This window comes from Sus scrofa, chromosome X, assembly GCF_054392235.1.
Source record: "Sus scrofa isolate SSC_HxYL_T2T_F1_AM1 chromosome X, Sscrofa_HxYL_maternal_Yorkshire_Landrace_v2.0, whole genome shotgun sequence".
Taxonomy (NCBI): domain Eukaryota; kingdom Metazoa; phylum Chordata; class Mammalia; order Artiodactyla; family Suidae; genus Sus; species Sus scrofa.
In genome coordinates, this window is record NC_139401.1 from 6,172,702 (window position 1) to 6,193,817 (window position 21,116).

General features: G+C 42.4%; 1 protein-coding gene across 14 annotated transcripts in view; it reads right to left on the reverse strand.

Moving 5' to 3' along the window:
• The window catches only part of LOC146394448 (neuroligin-4, X-linked), a 401,455-nt gene that overhangs the window by 152,188 nt on the left and 228,151 nt on the right, over positions 1-21,116 (reverse strand). For 7 of the 14 annotated variants that reach the window (XM_085007078.1, XM_085007083.1, XM_085007080.1 and 4 more), the window contains exon 5: positions 809-868. The exons of the other annotated variants lie outside the window; for them this stretch is intronic. In XM_085007078.1, coding sequence (XP_084863204.1) covers positions 809-868 — 60 coding nt within the window. The remainder of the gene's footprint in view (positions 1-808; positions 869-21,116) is intronic. 14 annotated transcript variants of the gene reach the window in all.

The following is a 21,116-nucleotide window of genomic DNA, read 5'->3' on the forward strand; positions in this document are numbered from 1 at the left end:
TTCCACTGCACCACAAGGGGGACTCCCTGTCAAACAATTTGAGACCATTCAAGAAAAATTCCTCCATAGCACCTAAATATTTGAGGGGAAAAACTTTATTAAAGCAGCCATGGTGTGAAAACAAAGATGCATAGATCTAACTTTTTGACCTTTCTGAAATCTTTGCTATTGCCTTTTTTTTTTTTCTTTTTCTGTAAATGCTGCTAAGAGGCAGTTCTGAAACAGACAACAAAATCTAATTAAGACACTTTTTTCCTGCATTTCGCTGTGAGCCAGAGACAGTCCTTTGAAAACCTTATTTTGGAATCAGTATGTGTGGAAAAAAAAGAAAAAGATTTTAAAGAAAAACAGTGTTTCCACCTTTCACAGGAGAAATTAAGAAGACCAGAGCTCCGAGATACAGTATTAAATTACAAAATAACCTTGGGAAGGAAGCAAAGAAATCATACATGCACATTTTAAAATTTCATTTTCTCTTCTTGTGACCAAGCCAAAAAAAGGGGGAAAAAAAAAGGAAAAAGAAAGAGAAAATGGTGAGTTTCCTTGTAAATGGCATTTTGATACTCACATCCTATTAAGAAGCTTTTACACATTGTCTCCCAGGCAATTTGCAAAACTCTACATGGTTCCTGGGATTAAAAATGACAGTGGCTGCCCACCAAGAAGAAAATAAAGAAGCACACAGAGGTGTACTCACTTCAGATAAGGGGAAGAAAAACAGGTTGAAATGAAAAAGAAAAAAGAGAGAGAGAGAGATATATAAAATCATGCATCAAAGTCGAGCTAAAAAACAAAAAACAAAAAATACCTTCATCTTCACCACGGTCGTTACTGCTTATATCATCAGCATTTTTCTTTGTGTTGGCTCCTGAGGTCATATTGAGAAGGAAAATAAAAGGGGGGGAAAAAAGAGAAAATTCAAAAACCACAGGTTTGCAAAAAAAAAAAATCAGAAGAAAGAGAGATACTACCCAGTAAAAGGAAAAAAAAGAAAAAGTCATACAAAAAGTTGAATGCTGTTACCTCTGAATCTCCAAAACATGAAACAAGGAGATGCAAAACGCATGTTAACATAAAGATGTCAAGAAGAACAAATTCAAAATGTTAACTTTCCAAAAATATTAGATAGCCTGTGAAAATGCAGTTGGGGGGGTTACCATGATACTACTGCCAAAAAAAAAAAAAAAAAAAAAAAAGGGCGAATGTGAGTTAAAAAAAAGAGAAATTTAAATTATTAAAAAAGGGTTTCTCTCGGTTTAAAAAGAAATGTATATGAAGCCTTCAAATGGCCCTCTAATTTTCACATGGCATCATTGAGACACATTTTTGAAATGTCACTGATATACGCTGCTAGGAAATTCCATAATGTAAGAAGAAACACATTTAAGCAAGAAACAGGAAAGAACTTTCATCCACATATCATAAACCACATCAGTTGCATGCATGAGAGCTTTGAGGCACACCATTGCCAATAAACATTGTGTGCTCCTGTTGCTCATTTAAATCCCGTGAATTTCAATCAGGAAGGTTCACCATTTCCTGTGGCTCAAGAGCAAACGAAGGCACCTTTGTTCTTATTGTCAGTAAAGACACTACCACTTTCTATAAGTATTTCTTAAGTCAAGATAAAACATTCTAAATCAAGGTTTTCTTTGCTGGAAACACTAAAATTCGCTGGAGTGTTATGGCTCTTTGTTCAAATAAATCAAGGCACCTACCTGGATGACCTGAAACATAAACCACCTTGAAATGTCCTTGAACAGGGTTTGGGCGGGAGGGGGGCGGGGAGATGGAGTGGGAGTCTGGGATTAGCAAATGCAAACCAATCCACAAAGGATGGATAAAGGACAGGTCCTCCTGCAGAGCACAGGGACCTCAATTCAGAATCTTGTGATACATCATGATGGAAAAGGTGAAAAAGAATGTCTCCATGTGTGCAAGTGAATTATTTCGCTGTACAGCACACATAGTAATGCAACACTGTAAATCAACTCGACTTCAATCAAATAAATGTTTAAAAAATTTCCCTGTAGGCAAAATGAACCTTTGCCTTAACCATTACCCGTCTCCAGCGCCCAGCAACACACACACACAACACACACACAACACACACACACACCAAAAAACTCTTAAGCTCTCGGCATGCCATGAACTAACTTTGGTTTTTCGATTTTGCAGATACAAGAGGCCAAAGCCTGGAATTGTTTAATTCGCTCAGGTGCTTGCTTTCTGGCTTTTTTTTTGAGGGGGGGGAGGCGCAGCACCTGTGGCATATGAAAGTTCCCAGGCTAGGGGTCAAATCAGAGCTACAGCTGCCAGCCTACACCACAGTCACAGCCACACGGGATCCAAGCCACATCTGCGACCTCTACTGCATCTCATGGCAATGTCAGATCCTTCACCCACGGAGCGGGGCCCAGGATCAAACCTGCAACCTCATGGAGCTTCATTGGGTTTGTTCCTGCTGAACCATGAAGGGAACTCCTGCCTTCTTTTGAAAGACAGATGCAGCCCACAGGTGTCAAGTATGCATTTGTGTCTTCTGAATAAGTTGAATTGTGGTGGTTGGTTAAAATGGTCTCTGCCTTCCTCTAAGGTGCTGGGATAAATGGGACAAGGAAAAGGTAAACTGGTCACAACACTTTTTTTTTTGCTGTTTCGGGTTTTTTTTTTTTTTTTTTTTTTTTTTTGGTCCTTTTGTCTTTTTAGGACCACATCCAGGGCATATGGAAGTTACCAGGTTAGGGGTTCAATCAGAGCTGTAGCCGCCAGCCTACACCACAGCCCCAGCCACGGGGGATCTGAGTCATGTCTGCAACCTATACCACAGCTCATGCAATGCCGGATCCTTAAGCCACTGAGCGAGGCCAGGGATCGAACCCCATGCTCAAGGATATCTTTACTCACCGCTGAGCCATGATGGGAATTCCAGGATCACAACACTTGTACCTGGAAAACTTCTACGTGATTCAGAGGGGCTTCCACGGGTTTGGAAACCAAGGTTTGAAGGTGCTATTTCTGTAGGTCTGAAAGGGTTGACTATTGGTCAGTTTCTTACAGATCACCAAGCAGATTGGGGAACCTGGGTGGAAACCGGATTCCCTGTACTGGTTGATTTTGTGAACTTTTAAATATTCCCACTGTCGACAGTTTCAAGCTACCAACATCAAGTCAGCGATGACAGCTTGGGAAAAAATAAAAAATGCCCAGGACCCCTTGACACTCCAGCCTATGATTAGTTTCATCTTGTCTACCTGAAGCCAGAACGGAGTCTCCTAGGAGACAAATTTTTCTCCTTAAAACTCATTCATGCCCCATCTCTTAGAAAATACCATGACCCAGATGTGTCAACCGATTACGGTCATCAGCCTGATGGGGAAATTGATTTCTGTCTGAGAATGCCACAGCCCTCCAAGATCTAAAATAAACTTAGGGGAAAAAAAAAATTTCAACCCTGTCAAATTAGCTGCCGTGTCTTTGGGGTTTGTTATGGTCAAGGTGTATCAATATGAAAGAGCGCTTTTATAGCTAGTTTTATAGCTAGCTGGTGGACTGGATGTAAGGTTAAACTGTGTTAAGAAGCCTATAAGAAATGCCTTTCTTAGAGAACCAGGCTGCACAGATGACAGAATGGAAGTGCTGCTGTGAAAAACGAGTCCTCCTCTTTTCTGAAAACAATTTCAATTTTTTGGAAGATTTTATAAGTTTCTATTGAAACAGGTCACCTCTTCTCTTAAAAGAAAAGAAAAAGAAACAAAGAAACAAAGAAACAAAGAAACAAGGAAGGAAGGAAGGAAGGAAACAAAGGAAAGAAAGAAAGAAAGAAAGAAAGAAAGAAAGAAAGAAAGAAAGAAAGAAAGAAAGAAAGAGAAAAAAGGAGTTCCTATTGTGGCTCAGCAGGTTACAAACCTGACTAATATCCATGAGGATCAAGGATTCCATCCCTGGCCTCAGTCAGTGAGTTAAGGATCTGCTGTTGCCCTGAGCTGTGGTGTAGGTCAAAGACGTGGCTCAGATCAGGTGTTCCCATGGCTGTGGTGTAGGCCGGCAGCTGCAGCTCCAATTCGACCCCTAGCCTGGGAACCTCCATATGCTGCAAGTATGGCCCTAAAAGCAGAAAAAGAAAAAGAAAAGAAAATAAAAGAAAAGAAAGAAAGAAAAAGAAAGGAAGAAGAGAGAGAGAAAGAACGAAAGAAAGAGAGAGAAAGAGAGGGAGAAAGGAAGAAAGAGAAAGAAAGAAAAAGAAAGAAAAAGAAGGGAGGGAGGGAGAGAGAGAGAGAGAAAAAGAAAGAAAGAAAGAAAGAAAGAGAGAGAGAGAGAAAGAGAAAGAAAGAAAGAAAGAAAGAAAGAAAGAAAGAAAGAAAGAAAGAAAGAAAGAAAGAAAGAAAGAAAGAAAGAAAAAGAAAGAGAGAAAGAGAAAGAATGGACAGAATTTCTATGCTATTGCCTAGAAGGTTTTGGTAGGTGGTTTTCTTAGAAGCTTACTTTGAAAGGAACAATAAATCTAAGACCTGCAGTTGCAGATAAAAAAAAAAAGAATAAAAGATCATAGAAATCCTGAAAAAAAAAAAAAGAAAGAAAGAAAAGGAGAAGAAAAGAAAAGCTACTAGAAAAATTAAGGTGTCGTCAAAAGACATGGAATGGATAAGAGGGAAGAAGTGTTCTCTGATTAAGCTGAGGCCCTCCTAGAAAATGTGTGCCTTCAAAGTCTGGCTACTTTTCCTCATCCCAGTGTTTCCCCAAAACATGCAGTTGGCTCTGAGAAAGCAGGTGCATGAGGAACCCATCCTTGGATGGCACCTTTCCCATGAGGCTGTCTTTATATCCCTGCCTTCTGAATCTTCCCCTTAAAAAACCCTTTTGCTTTCCTCGCTACAGCTGGCATCTCACCAGCAGCCCCGTCGGGCTGTCTCAAGCCCAGACAAAGCCCACTCTGCAAGGTCTGGGGTGAGTTCAATGTCAGCTCGCTTTACCAAGACCTCTTTCTCAATGTCTGAAGGTTCTCGGTCCAAGCCTGAAATGTGAGTCATATGAAATTCTTCCAGAGCCAAGAGGAGAGGCAGTATTTAGGGGAATTTCCCCCCAAAGATAGAGGAAAATGTTCTACAGATTAGCAATGCTTGGAAAATTTGCATGACCTAGTTACATCTGTGATAACGGCAAGGAGGAAATCTCTTGGACTCCTTACCAAGAGGAAAAATCATAGATTTCTGGTTTTTTTTTTTTTTTTTTTGAGACAATGTAAGGAGTTGTGCAACCATCAGCATCATCTAACTTGAGAACATTTTTATCACTCCAGAAAGATGGCTTGTGTCCAGGTGTATGCACTCAGTGTTTCCACCCTTGGTGTCACCTAGTCAGCTTTCTAGATGTGCCATTTCTACTCATTTCCAGCACATGAATGCATATAATCGTCTTTCATATCCTGCTTCTTCACTGTGTGTGATGTTTTCACAGTCCATCCATGTTGAAGCACTCATCAATATTTTATTCCTCTGGAGCTCCCGTCATGGCTCGGGGGAAACAAACCTGACTAGCATCCATGAGGGTTCGGGTTTGATCCCTGGCCTCGCTCAGTGGGTTAAGGATCTGGTGTTGCCTTGAGCTATGGTGTAGGTTGCAGATGCAGCTCGGATCTGATGTGGCTGTGGCTGAGATGTAGGCTGGCAGCTACAGCTCTGATTGGACCCCTACCCTGGGAACCTCCATATGCTGCATATGTGGCCCTAAAAAGATTTAAAAAAATAATCGTTCCTCTTATTCATATGCACAAAGAACAGCTCACTGTATGGATATACCACTTTTGTTTATCTGCTCGTCTGTTGACTGCCATGGGCACTGTTGCCCCTTGGTGGCTAGTATGATGCTGCTGTGAACACTGATGAGCCCTATTTTTTACGGATGTATATTTTCTTATGTCTTGCGTGGATACCAAGGAGCAGCTTTGCGATGTTACATGGCGCATGTATGTTCAGTACTTGAAAAAACTGCCAGACTGTTTCCCAAGACAGGTTCATCACTATAGGTTCCCATTAGCAGTGTACCTGGATTTCAATTTCCCCATCTCCTCCCTAAGACCTGTTACTACCTTTCTGATTATCAGCCTCCTAATGGGTGTGAGCTGGTGCCTCTGCGTGGTTTTAATCTGCATTTACCCAATGACTTAATCACTTCAAGCGCCTTTTCCTGTACTAGCTTCTTCGGTGGGATGTCTCTTCAAAAAATTTGCCCATTTAAAAACTTGAGTTCTGGGAGTTCCTGTCGTGGCTCAGCGGTTAACAAATCCGACTAAGAACCATGAGGTTGTGGGTTCGATTCCTGGCCTTGCTCAGTAGGTTAAGGATCCAGTGTTGCCGTGAGCTGTGGTGTAGGTTGCAGACGTGGCTCGGATCCTGTATTGCTGTGGCTCTGGCATAGGCTGGTGGCTACAGCTCCGATTCGACCCCTAGCCTGGGAACCTCCATATGCCATGGAAGTGGCCCAAGAAATGGCAAAAAGACAAAAAAAATAAAAAAATTAAAACTTGAGTTCTTTCTTCCTTATGCTTGAGTCATAGGAGATCTTTATATTGTTTAGAGACAGGGCTTTTACCAGAATGAAGATCTGGAAATCTTTTCTCCCAGTCTGTGGCTTCTCTTTTGATTTCCTTAATGATGTCTTTTGAAGTTGGAGTTTTGAATTTCTGACGAAGTCCAACTTGTGGATTTTGTTTAAAGTTCATGCTTTTGATATCACATCTAAGACATTCTTGCTTACCCAAGGCCCCGAAGATTTTCTTTCTGTGTTTCTGTCGCAGATGTTTGAGAGTTTTACTTCTTAGGTTTTTCATTTATTTTGAGTGAAGGCTGGTGCATACGAGGTGAGGGCTGAAATGCATCTTTTTGCATATCGCACTGTCTCAGCACCACTTACTGACAACACAATCCCTTCCTTGATGAAGTGTGGTGACACTATTACTGCAAGTCAATGGCCTATAAATGTGAGGGTTTATTTTCTGGATTCTGTAACTACATCTCTTCCTATATTTCTATCCACGTTAGTACCCTACCGTCCAAGCTTTATAGTCCATGTTGCAAGAGGGACAAATAAGTCCTCTAACTTTCTTCTGTGTTCTTCAAGAGAGTCTACTTATACTAGGTCCTCTGATTTCCCAGGCAAACCTTCCAACATGCGTGTCAACTGAAATCAAGAGACTAAAAACACCCGCTGAGATTTTGATGGAAATTATTGGCCAGACTACAATTTTACATTAATTTTACACAGCAGAGTCTGACCCAGAAACATAATTAGATATCGCCTTTCATGTTCTATGTATATTTAATTCCCCACCCCTTTGTTCTTTTTCAATAAGCTGCTGCAATATTTGTTCTCTCAAATATAACAAATTAGATGGTCTAAAAACCAACCGAGTTCTCGTGAGGATGTAATTTAGTTACAATCATGAACTATGTAAATACAGGTATTACAGGACACAGAGAAAGAGATTCTGCTGGAATTTATGCCACAGAAAATCTATCTCACACCTGCCAGAACGGCATCTCCAGGGCCAGAGAGGCCATGAGTTTTCTCCTGATGCCCCAAAAGCCAAAATGATATTCCTTTACATTCAATAATTAGCATCTCCAGCAAACCCCAGCAGGGAAAAAGCTCTAAATATTAAACCGAATATTTAAATAACTTCAAACAAATGTATCGCTCTTCCATTATTAAAATTTAAAATGGTGTCATTAATAAAATATCTCGACGTCCCTAGTCCCTTGACCTGAAGAACGCCCATCTCTTTTTATACCTCTTCTTGGGATGTTCCCTTTTTTGCTCTACCGACATTTTCAAGAGTCAACCTATTTAGAATAGCACCTCATATCATAAACCTAAGAGGATCCTTTTGTATAGAATTCAGAAGAAAGGGTAGGCCAACCACATCAAAGGAGAAATAAAAGTCTATGGGAAAAATCTCTAGATGTTGCAGTAAACATTTTAAGGCAGGCAAGTCATTTTATTTTATTTTTTTGTCTTTTGGGGGCCATAGCCACAGCATATTGAAGTTCCCAGTTTAGAGGTTGCATCAGAGCTGCTGCAGCGGCTGGCCTATACCACAGCCACAGCAAGGCCAGATCCGAGCCTCGACTGCAGCCTACACCACAGCTCAAGGCAATGCCGGATCCTTAACCCACTCAGCGAGTCCAGGGACTGAAATAAGGTCCTCACGGAAACAGTTGGGTTCAATCCCGCTGAGCCACAATGGGAACTCCAAGGAAAGTAATTTTATATTTTGAGGGTTTTTTTTTTTTTTTTTTTTTGGCCACACTAATGTCATGTGAAAGATCCGGGGCCAGGGATCGAACTCATGCCAGAGCAGCAACCTGAGACACAGCAGTGACATGGATCCTTAACCACCTGCACCAACGGGGAACTCTGGTAAAGTAATTTTATAATGATTCTTTTTAAAATGCACTTACGTATGTCACCACAAACATATGCAAATGGTATCAATGGTGTTATCGGATCACATTATCTCTGCAAGAAATAAGGATATAACAGAATCCAGGAGACCTTTCAAATTATTGCTCTTAAGGCAAGATATCATATTAAAAATGTATTTATCAGTTCCTATTAATGTTGGTGTTTTGTCGATTTGGAGGGCAAATTCCAAGTCCTACTTAATTTTGTTATCTTTGGTCAATATCTTAAGGAATCCCCTGGTGGCTCAGTGGGTTAAGGACCCTGCATGGCCACTGCTGTGGCTCAAGTCACGACTGTGGTGAGCGTTCAATCTCTGGCCCAGGAACTCCTGATTACTGCAGGTGTGGCCAAATAAGTAAATAATAATTATAATAAAAAGAGTGTGTCTAATGGATGCAACCAGAGATCCTTATACTACATGAAGTAAATCAGAGAAAGACAAATACTGTATGATACCACTTCTATGTAGAATCTAAAATAGGGCACAAATGAACCTATCTACAGAACAGAAGCAGACTCACAGACATGGAGAACAGACGTGTGGTTGCCAAGGGGGAGGGGGAGAGAGGGGGATGGATGGGGAGTTTGGGGTTAGTAGATGCAGATTATGATATCGAGAATGGATAAGCCATGAGCTCCTGCTGTCCAGCACAGGGAACTCTATCCAATCTCCTGGGACAGACCAGGATGGAAGATAATATGAGAAAGGGAATGAGTACATCTGTATGACTGGGTCACACTGCTGTATGGCAGAAACTGACACAACACTGTAAATCAACTACACGCTAATAAAAAACAGAGTGTGTCTGTGCATTATTTTTCACATAAAGGAAGTTGTGTAATGAGTTATGAGGGAAATAAATGCTTCCTTGGCCAGCACAGATAGATATGCAATTGATTAGCTAGTTTCTAGGTCCCCGAGGAATATGTATTTAATCTAATCAATACTGGGGGGAGACCAGGGAGCACGGACGATGCTTTGGGCTCAGTCCCTCCAGGCGCTGAATGAGACCTGCCTCACTTCCAGCTGTGGATGCCTCACTTGGTTACTCACTGGTCCACCTGTTCCTTCTCTAAATATGCCCTGAAGTTTTCAATACGATGGCCGTGGCTAGGTTAGGAGTTGCTGCTGCTGAGACACCCATCCTGAAGGAGGTCCCTCCCTCCAGAGACAGACTCAGAGAGGCTCATCCAGATGCCTGCATCAATTGACAGTCCTCTCCCGTTTGGGAGTTGGCGAGGACATGAAGGTGCTTGCTTGCGGGGGAGGTGATGGGTAGCTGAAGTATGCATGCGTGAGAGCCTATTAGCAAAGGAGGTGGGCTGCTCTGAGTTGGACCAGGGACAAGGGAGACGACCCCGGGGAGGGGAGCAGAAATGGAACTCAAGGGAGATACCTCTTCTGTCACCCCTGCACCTTGACCACTGACTGTACCAGGGATAAACACTTGTGCATGAAAAATGCCCTGTGGCCGCCATTCTCAGTAAGCAGGATGCTGCAGCCAGCAAGCCAGCTGCCCTGGCAGCTGACCCCAAAGGTGCACCCTGCGGGGATAAAGGATGGAGAAAACAGGATGCTGGTCCTGGATAGTTAAGGTGCATGTCAAAGTGATGATTTCAATGAGCCCAGACTCTTGTATCTTCATATACATAGAAAAAGCCCTGGAATGTCATAGAGCAATAGGTTAAGAACCTGACTGCGGTGCCTCGGGGTGCTGCAGAGGCATGAGTTCAATCCCCAGCCAGGTGCAGTGGATTAAAGGATCCAGTGTTGCCACAGGGTCGGGGGTGGATCCCAGCTACAGCTCAGATTCAACCTCTGGCCCAAGAATGTCTATGTGCCACATGTACAGCCAAAAAATTTAAAAAAAGAAAGAAAGAAAAATAGAAAAGAAAAAGTCCTAAATTCACTAACTTGAGGTCTCTGGTTTTTCTTTAATTAACAGTAATCTTTAGGGCGGGGGCAAACATTATTTTTAAATTTTTAAAACATTTTTTAAAATGAAGGTATAGTTGATTTATAATGGGCCAGTGCCTCCTGTAATCCTTTGATGTTCTGCCTGCCTGATTTTTGGTGCAAAAACTCCTATATTTCCTGGCTCTTTCTCACCTCTTGGAGCTGCCCCTAGACCTACCTGAGAGGCGGTCTTCAGGGCTTATGTCCTTAGCAAGTCCACCAAATTAAAAATAACTCTCACCTTCCAGGTTGAGCTTCTTGTTTTTTCAGTCAACGCACTTCCCGTGTAAATGGTAAGATACATTCTACCCTCCACATGAACACCAATGAGCATGGTGCCTGCCAAAGATGACATCAAACATTTTCTCCGAGGGTCCTTCCAACATATGCGTGCCCTTTGAACAACTGGTACCTACAAAAAAGCTCCACTTCTGCATTTGAAGAAATGGGCATGGCTGACCTACTCTCTCATTGCTCCCCCCTGCCCAGAACATCGGAATCAGCACAACTTTCATGACTCACAAAAAGACGTGTACATTTGGGAAGCCTATCTAAGAAAAAAGTCCACAAAGAGGTTTACCCGAACCAGCATCTGGAAGGGTCTTCCTTTTTTTCCTATACGCCATGACAAGGCAGGATTGGCCACAAAGACCTAAAGACCACGCTTTTGTAAGGTAGGAGGGGGTTTTGCAGGTGACAGGAAAGCCTCATGAAAGACATGCTCTGTAAGTGAAGTGAAGAGCAATGCACTGCCCTCAGGTCATCATTTTGAAAATAAATTTGAAAGCTATCCCTGAACTGGAAGAGTGCTACTCTGAAATATATCAAGAGAGGGAAAATTCCTGACTTATAGGAGGTGGTTGATGGGTCGAAGTTTCTCAGTTCTACAACCTTCCCTGTGATTCTGTGAGCTTGTGTTCCCACCATGTGGACTTGAAGGGCTTTATGATTTGTTTTCCGAAAAGAAAAAAAAAATGATGATGGGTTAGTTCCAAGCCTGGGAAACCCAAGTTCCTGCATCTCTGGAGTGCCAGGAACCAAGTATAACAGTGGGACACAGACAAGCATCCCTGTGGATAAAGACTTTGGTCCGAGGAGCATCCAAGGGACCTTGAAGCTGACTTCTGACTCAAGAAGCTCCCAGCTGAGGATAGACCAGATTTCCAAACAGTCCAGGAGTTGGAAACAACTCGTCGTAGCTCAGCAATAATGAATCCGACTAGTATGCGTGAGGATGTGGGTTCGATCCCTGGCCTCGTTCAGTGGGTTAAGGGTCCAGTGTTGCCATGAGCTGTGGTGTAGGTCACAGACAAGGCTCAGATCCTGAGTTGCTATGGCTATGGGTGTGGCTGGCAGCTGTACCTCCAATTCGACCTCTAGCCCAAGAACTTCCATAAGCTGCAGGAATGGCCCTTAAAAAAAGAAAAAGACAAAAACAACAACAACAACAAAAAACCCAAACTCAACCAAACAAAAGATTTCTAACCCAAGAAGCATAGGCAAAATAAAGAATGATTTAAAATGCTTAGATCTGCCAGTACAGAGGTTCCCAGAAAACTAAAAGTAGAGCTACCATATGATCCAGCAGTCCCACTCTTGGGCATATATCCAGACAAATCTTTCCTTTAAAAAGACACATGCACCCACATGTTCATTGCAGCACTATTCACAAGAGCCAAGACATGGAAACAGCCTAAATGTCCATCAACAGAGGAATGGATAAAGAAGGTGTAGTCCATATATACAAAGGAATACTACTCAGCCATAGAAAAGAATGAAATCGTGCCACTGGCAGCCACATGGATGCAACCAGAGATTCTCATACTAAGTGAAGTAAGTCAGAAAGAGAAAGACAAATACCATATGATATCACTTCTATGTGGAATCTTAAATATGACATGAATAAACCTATCTACAAAACAGACTTGCAGACATAGAGAACAGAATAGTGGTTGTTGGGGGTGGGGTGGGGGATGGAGTGGGGGAGAGTTGGATTAGCAGATGCAAATGTTTAAATATAAGATGGATAAACAACAGTCTTCCTGGAGAATACAAGGAATTATATTCAATATCCTATGAGAAACCACAATGGATAAGAATATGAAAGAGAATATGTGTGTGTGTGTGTGTACATATATGTACACACACGTACATATAATGGAATCACTTTGCTGTATACTTGAAATTAACACAACATCATAAATCAACTACACATCAATAAAATAAAATGCTGAGATTTGGGGTCATTTTTTTGTCTTCTGTCTTTTCAGGGCTGCACCCACAGCATATGGAGGCTCCCAGGCTAGGGGTTGAATTGGAGCTGCAGCTGCCAGCCTACGCCACAGCCACAGCCACGCCAAATCTGAGCCGCATCTGCAACCTACACCACAGCTCACGGCAATGACGGATCCTTAACCCACTGAGCAGGGACAGGAATCGAACCCACGTCCTCATGGATACTAGTCAGGTTCATTAACCACTGAGCAACAAAGGGAACTCCCAGGGTAGTTTTCGTATGCAGAAAAGCTAAGCAAGACACCAGCCTGGACCTGGATCCACTCCTCAGAGAATCACACATCCCTAGGGCTTTTGGACTCTGCCCTGCTCCATTTTCCTGCAAAAGTTTTGCCTGCTCTGCATCCTCCAGTTTCCTTCCCACTCATCCTCCTGCTTCCCCTGCTTTATGCTTCCACTAAAGTCCATTCCCTCAGAAAGTGATTCCCCGATCATCCCAACTTTTCACTCCTCAACTACCAGGATTCCTCAGTTATTCTTGTGAGTATAAATCTGTCTTCAAAAATGTATGATACCTTATAATATGATCGTGTGTTTAATAACTTTCTCCCCATAAGATTGTTGGCTTCCTGAGCCCAAAGACTTGGTCTATTTTGCCTTTTTTTAAAAAAAAATTTCTTTCATTGTATTGCTAAATTTGCAATGACTTCCAAAATATTCAGCACAAGTAAGTCACATGATACTCAATGTCCGATGGATCAAGGATTTCTTTCTTTCTTTTGTTGGCTGCCCCTGGGGCATATAGATATTCGTGGACCAGGGCTTAAATCTGAGCCACAGCTGCAGCAATGCCAGATCCTTAAGCCACTGTGTTGGGCCGGGGAGAAAACCAGTGCCCCCACAAGAGACAAGCCAGATCATGAACCCACCACACCCCCAACGGTAACTCCAAATCAAGGATTTTTAACCTCAGGCCCGCAGCTAATACTGGTGGGAAAAACAGAGATGCTCCAAGGTAGTATGTATAACTAATTAAGTAGAGAAGTGAAATGCAGAACTTTTAAATCTGATATTTAGAATGGCGATTAGATTATCATTCATCATTACTTGGCCATATCAAGGTTTTGATTTGGGTGGTTGGTTTGGGAGCTTTTTGGTAGTTGTTTGTTTTTGCTTTGTTTTTCCTTATTACATATTGTTTTTCTTTCTTTTGTCTCTTGTCTTTTGTTGTTGTTGTTGTTGTTGTTGTTGCTATTTCTTGGGCCGCTCCCACGGCATATGGAGGTTCCCAGGCTAGGGGCTGAATCGGAGCTGTAGCCACCGGCCTACGCCAGGGCCACAGCAACGCGGGATCCGAGCCGCGTCTGCAACCTACACCACAGCTCACGGCAACGCCGGATCATTAACCCACTGAGCAAGGGCAGGGACCGAACCCGCAACCACATGGTTCCTAGTCGGATTCATTAACCACTGCGCCACGACGGGAACTCCTGTTTTTCTTTCTTAAATATAAGAATTTTGCTACTTAAATATCCATATGAGATATAAACTCCAATTCCAAAAGACACATGCACCCCTATGTTCACAGCAGCACTATTCACAATAGCCAAGACGTGGAAGCTACCTAAATGTCCATCAAGAGAGGAATGGATAAAGAAAATGTGGTACTTATACACAATGGAATATTACTCAGCCATGAAGAAGAACAAAATCATGCCATTTGCAGCCACCTGGATGCAACTAGAGATTCTCACACTAAGTGAAGTCAGAAAGAAAAACAAATACCCTATGTCACATATATGTGAAATCTTAAAAAGGATACAAATGAACTTATTTTAAAAACAGAAACAGACTCAAAGACCTAGAAAACAACTGTATGAATACCAAAGGGGAAGGCAGGGGTGGGATACATTAGGAGTTTTGGATTAACAAACTATGGTATATAAAATAGATCAACAAGGATCTCCTATGTACCACAGGGAACCATATTCGGTATCTTGTAATAAGCCATAATCTGAAAACAATCTGAAGAAGAATATATAAGTACATACATGCATCTATGTATAATGGAATCACCTTGCTATACACCTGAAACTAACACAATACTGAAAATCAACCATTCAAAATAGAAAAAGAAAAAAAAAAAAGGAATTTTGACACTTCATTTATCTTGGGGTGTCCTTTCAGGGAAATTGAAGGCACATGCTTGTGATTATATTAAAAACAGGTCTCATTTGTTTTATTACTCTGGCAGTTCAAAACACCTCCCTGGAATAATGGAAATAATAAGAGGGGTGTTTTTTTTGGGGGGGGATAGGTTTTTCTTTTTCTCTGACTGCCTTTGGAAGACAGAATGAGAACAAAATATGCAGCAAGGATGCTTCCTTTCTTGTGTCACTGGAATTAGGATAAATTGATTTCACAGTTTCTATGGTAGAAATCAAAATCAATCTCAAACTTTACAGGTCTCTGATATATGTCTATGCTTCTTATTAAAATCTCAGGGCACTGCTTAGACCTGCAGAAGCATTCTTTTCTTATGAACATTGTTATTGAAATATTTCGGTTCACAGGGATAATAGACAAATCCTGTTAGATTTACATCAATCTCTCACATTTTTATTAGCCCTTTTGACTGACAGAATATATTACCTCCCCCAGCAACATCCCTGAGCTGGAGATTAAATGACAATGTGTTTAAAAAATGAAACTAATTTAGTATTGAATTCTGCTTGACGCTTTTTATGCCTCTTTATTTAGAAAACTCACGTTGAAAATGAAATTGGCTTTGGTTTGCCCTGAGACACCTCTTGAAATGGTGTTGTTTTTAAAAAATGGGCAATAAACTTTTGTTTACACACACACACACACACACACACACACACACACACACACACACATATGTATACACACACAAATAAACCACACATATTTTCCTTGCTGAGAGCATCTAGAGGATTTTGAGTTCTGTTTCCTGGTGTTCACTGTGATAAAAGCTTTCTTTGGGGGGGGGGGCAGGGGTGTGTGTGCATGCAGCATGCAGAAGTTCCTGGGCCAGGGATCAAACCATCATCCTAGCAGCAAATGGAGCCTCTGCAGTGACAACACCAGATCCTTAACTGGGTGAAATACCCGGGAACATCATCAAAAGCTTCCTTATGGAGTCAGAACCTACACCACTGACTAATGGGTGGTTGTGGTGTGGGGGACAAGAGTTACAAAGAGGTAGGACCCCTGGCTTTGGTTCCTTTTGCCACCGATGCCAAACAATAGACTGTCCACCATTCAAAGTGGCTCACAGATGTCTACCAGGAAAATCAGTCAAGCTGTCTTTGGCTTTCCATGTCCGTGTCACACACAAGGGGACCTAGTGAGCAAGCAACTCCCCCCAAAAAATTATCTTAGATCGATACAAAATCATCTCACTTGTCTGTGCCTGAGTCTGCCATGTGGAAGATGCAAATCAAGTCTTAAAGACTCTAAAATGTGTATTTTAATCTGTTAAAGACTATCAAACATATATATATATATATATATATATATATATATATATTTTTTTTGTCATTTTGCCATTTCTTGGGCCGCTCCCATGGCGTATGGAGGTTCCCAGGCTAGGGGTCGAATCGGAGCTGTAGCCACCAGCCTACGCCAGAGCCACAGCAACTCGGATCCGAGCCGCGTCTGCAACCTACACCACAGCTCACGGCAACGCCGGATCGTTAACCCACTGAGCAAGGGCAGGGACCGAACCCGCAACCTCATGGTTCCCAGTTGGATTCGTTAACCACTGCGCCACGGCGGGAACTCCATCAAACATATACTTTTAAGAATCACAAGGTGGAGTTCCTGTTGGGCTCAGCAGTTTAAGGACCCGACATTGTCTCCATGAGGATGTGGGTTCCATCCCTGGCCTCACTCAGTGGGTTAAGGATCCAGCATGACTGCGAGCTGCAGCGTAGGTCGAAGATTCATCAGCTTGAATCTGGCGTCGACCTGCAGCCGCAGCTCCAATTTGACCCCTAACCTGGGAACTTCCTCGTACTGCAGGTATGGCCATAAAACAAACATCCCCTCTTGAGACTCACTGTCTAACTTTGAAAACCTTGGAAGACCCAGTCTAAGTACCAAAGACCATGTGGCAGGCACTTGCGGTCTACTGCACAGGAAGAAACCATCTCTTGATTCTTGTATCCTGGCATCATTCCATGGGTGCTACCAACTACACACCGCCTTGCATGTCACTTATATCACCATATCACTGATACGTCCCAGCATCCCCAAGAGATCAAGTGCATAAAGATTCTTATTTATTTATATATATTTTTGCCTTTTTTTTTTTTTTTTTTTTAAGGCTGCACCTGCAGCATATGGAGCTTCCCAGGCTAGGGGTCGAATTGGAGCGACAGTTGCCGGCCAACACTACAGCCACAGCAACGTGGGATCTGAGCCACATCTGCAACCTACCCTGCAGCTTATGGCACTGCTGGATCCTTAACCCCCTGAGCGAGGCCAGGGATGGAACCCGCATCCTCATGGACCCTCATTGGGTTCGTGAACTGCTGAGCCACGAAGGGAACTCCCGCATATCGATTCCTTCTTGTGCAACTAAAACCACGTAGCAGAGGAAGCCCCGGATCAGGCAGGTACCATCAGGAGAGCCTGATAGCATCATGGTAATTATTATCACCCTGAATTTCTAGACGATTCAGGGCTGAGACCTCATGAAGGTGGGGCTCTGAGTTTGGTCTTCACTTTGTTTTGTTTTGGAACAAAATCCCATCTGGATTTTTAAGGCAAACAATGATCCCAGCATTTTGATGCTTCTCATCGAGGGAGATCCTGAAAGCATCCTTGGGAACTGGAGAGGAAAGGTGGGGGGTGCCTTCATGTTTTTCTTGCTTTTCTTAAAAATCACTCAACTTAGATTTTAGGACAGTTTTACGCTGTCAAGAAAACATGTAAAGACAGAGGAGAGCATGGCCCCGTGCCTCACACATGATTTCTTCTGTGACTGCATCTGACCTTTGTCTGATTTCTGTGTTATAATGAATGAGCCAATAGTGAAAAATTATGATGGACCAAAGTCCATGCTTGATGTAGGATTTCCTTCGTTTTTTACCAAAGAGCCTTTTTCTGGTGCCAAGATCCCACACGCCAATTTAGGTGCCGTGTTCCTCTTAGATTCCTCTTGGCTGTGACAGCTTTTCAGACTTTTCCAGTTTCTCTTGACCTTGACAGTTTTGAAGAGCATCCCCAGGTACTGTGCAGCCTATCCCCCAATTAGGGTTTGTCTGACGTTTGGGGGATTAGACTGGGGTTATGACATTTGGGGGCAGAGGGTCAAATGCCACAGGTCAAGCGCCCTCCACATCACATCCAGGCGAGGGTGATGCATTGTTGCTATGCTGATACTGACATTGATCGCTTGGCCAAGGTCACGTTGGCCAGGTTTCTCCATAGTAAGGGACTCTTTTTCCCTCCTTCCCATTTTAGACTCTTGGTAAGAAAGCCAGCATGCAGAAAGCTCCAGATCCAAGAAGGAGAGATTCATCCTCCAGTGCCTTGATGGTAGGGGGGTGAGGGTTCTCCGTAAATGAGTTCGAATGCTGCTGCATGGGTGGTTTGATTTACAACCCCCAGGAGAGGGAGAGGGAGGTCGCCTGCTTCCTCATGAGACCCATGCCTTAATCCCCAGAACCTGAGAATATGGCACAGCACAGGGCCCTGGGGGATTAAGTCTGCAGACACAATGCAGGATGATCCTCAGCTGACCTTCACATCAGGAAATGACCCTGGATTATCAGACGGGCCCAATGTGCTCATCACCAGAATCCTTGAGAGTGGAAGATGGTGGCAGAGGGAACTGAAATTGGAGAGATTGGAAACTGCTAAACTGTTCAGTTTTGGGTTGTCGTTGTTGGTTTTGTGTTTTTCAGACTGAGGAGGGTGCCTTGATTCAAGAAATACAGGTGGTCTCTATGATTTAAAAAAACAAGAGGCGTTTCCTGGCAGCCTAATGGTTAAGGACCTGGCATTGTCATTGCTGTGGCCCTGGTTCCATCCCTGACCTGGGAACTTCTGCATGCTGCAGGCATGGCCAAAAGAAAAGGGGGGTGGTGGGGAAAGAGAAGCAAATAGATTTTCCTCTTGATCCAACAAAGAAACTCAATCCTGTCTCCACACTGATTTTTGTCCAGTGACCCCCATTTTGCATTTTCAAAACCATACGATAAAGTTCTGTTGTTTGAAGCCAGTAACAATGTGGTCATTGGTTACAGCAGCTATAGGAAATTCATAGTTCCTGTTTATTTTTCTAGCCATTTCTGACCACGTGGGATTATAGGTGTGGATTTTAATCCAAGAGTACTTTAGCTTGTTCCTCAAATTGTTCTTGCGGTGGCCAGTGAGAATGCTTTTAGCTGGCTCCTGTGCCTTTTTGATATATCCTCATCGTTGCGGCTTTTGTATGGTTGTTTTTAGCACTGTCTTGCTTCTTGGCACTAGAAGATATTCCAGGATCATCTGTCCATTTTCAGTCCCATTTCTAGAATGTGCCATTTCTCTAGGACTCGGTTCCTTCCACCTGGCATCTGTATTTTATAGGTCAAGAAGCTGAAGCAGATCAAATGAGGGTGGCTGGCCTACAAGATGTTAGAACTAGCTGGTGACCCAGCCAATAGTGACATAATAGGTTTTATAGTATCCAGGTGTATCTATAATACGTGCTACCCAGCGAAAGAGTGAAAACGACCACTTTACTTTTTTACCCGCAGACTGTTGGTCTGGTACTACAATGGTTATTTCATTATGGGACTTTCAGTAACTAAATTGTCGAGCTCGCTTACTAACATGCAGCCCCACTGATCCCTATACATTGTAAGCATCACTGATCCCTATACATTGTAACCATCAATGACTGATCCCATATATATTGTAACCATCACTGACTGATCCATATACATTGTAACCACTACTGACTGATCCATATACATTGTAACCATCATTGACTGATCCATATACATTGTAACCATCTGAAATGTTGCCAGAATTCTTTCTGCCTCCACTGTGCAGATGAGACAACTATAGCTTAAAAAAAAAAAAAAAAAAGGGAAGGGAAGTAACTTGGTCCAGGAGATTAATGTGTCACCGTTTGAGGATGCAAACTCAGAACCCAAACCTATCCCAGCAACACAGTGTCCCCATGCAGCAAGCAAAGAGGGAGAAGCAGTTGACGTGAGGTGGGAGGTTGGTCTCTGGCAAAGTGATTTTGTTCTGCTCCCCCCCATCAATTATGAATCACAATGATTGATGGCATCCTAGTTGGCCTAGTACAGAAAATGAAAATTAAACCTAAGTAACTAAGCACATAAAGGAAAACTGTTATTTGGGGAAAGGCAAAAACTAGGTGTTGGAAATGGTGTTTCAAACATGATGTTGCGTATCATCTATACTTCATTTTTTTAATGCAAAAAAAATTTGTTTTTGAGGAAGGATGGAGAGAAAACGTAAATATAAAAAGACCCATTTGACTGGGTGGAGGGTCTCTTCATCATCAGAAAATCATTTCTCAAGTAAAGTCCATTCTTAGGCAAGATGGTACCACTGGGCTTGAAGGAAAGAGTGATGTTTTGAATACAATCCAAAGTGTTAGCTGTAAAGAGATTCATAAACTATTTGAGTCCCTGCCCCAAGGACTCGGAATCCTTATGTGATGCTGTGATCCTAGAATATGACCCAGTTTTATTAAACACATCCTGATAATCTCCAATTTGCCTCCCTTTTAATATTCTTGAATATGTATATTAGCATGATATTGCTTCCAAAATAATACTGGTTGGTGATTGCAGGAGGGGATTTTTCTTGCACACAAATGTTTAATCCCATAGGCTTAATGACTCTAAGCCAATCAATCCATTCTATGTAAATCCATAAAGCATTTGCTTCAGGCCAAGATTGAAGCTTAATCTCTCTCTAGGTGTTTACAGATTTATGCAAAATGAGCTCCATTTCTGAAACCATGTTCTTTTGAGAAGAGCAGACAAAGTCATTGTGAGCTTAATTAATTTCATTTCTTTGGTAATTGTACGCAATCTGAGGTATTTATGAAAATCTCTCTAGGTTATGGATTTGGGTGATTATTATTTGTTATTATTATTTTCCACTGAAGAAAGAGAAAATAAGTAAGCCCAGCACCAACTATTTCACAGCATAAAGTGAGTTAATAAGAAGATGGGAGACCATGTGGAAATATATTGAATTGCCGGTCCTTCACCCAAAAAAACCCATTCTCCCTCTCAAGGTTGCAGCTGCTTGCTGGCTAATATTCCAACCAGCTTTCAAGAGCTGGATGAAAACTCTTCTCTGCAAAGATCTTTTGGATGACGTGACCAGCCAGTACGGTGTCCAGGGGGCATCTTGGGATGCAAACCTCCCAACTAAAAATGCTCATGAAAACAAATAA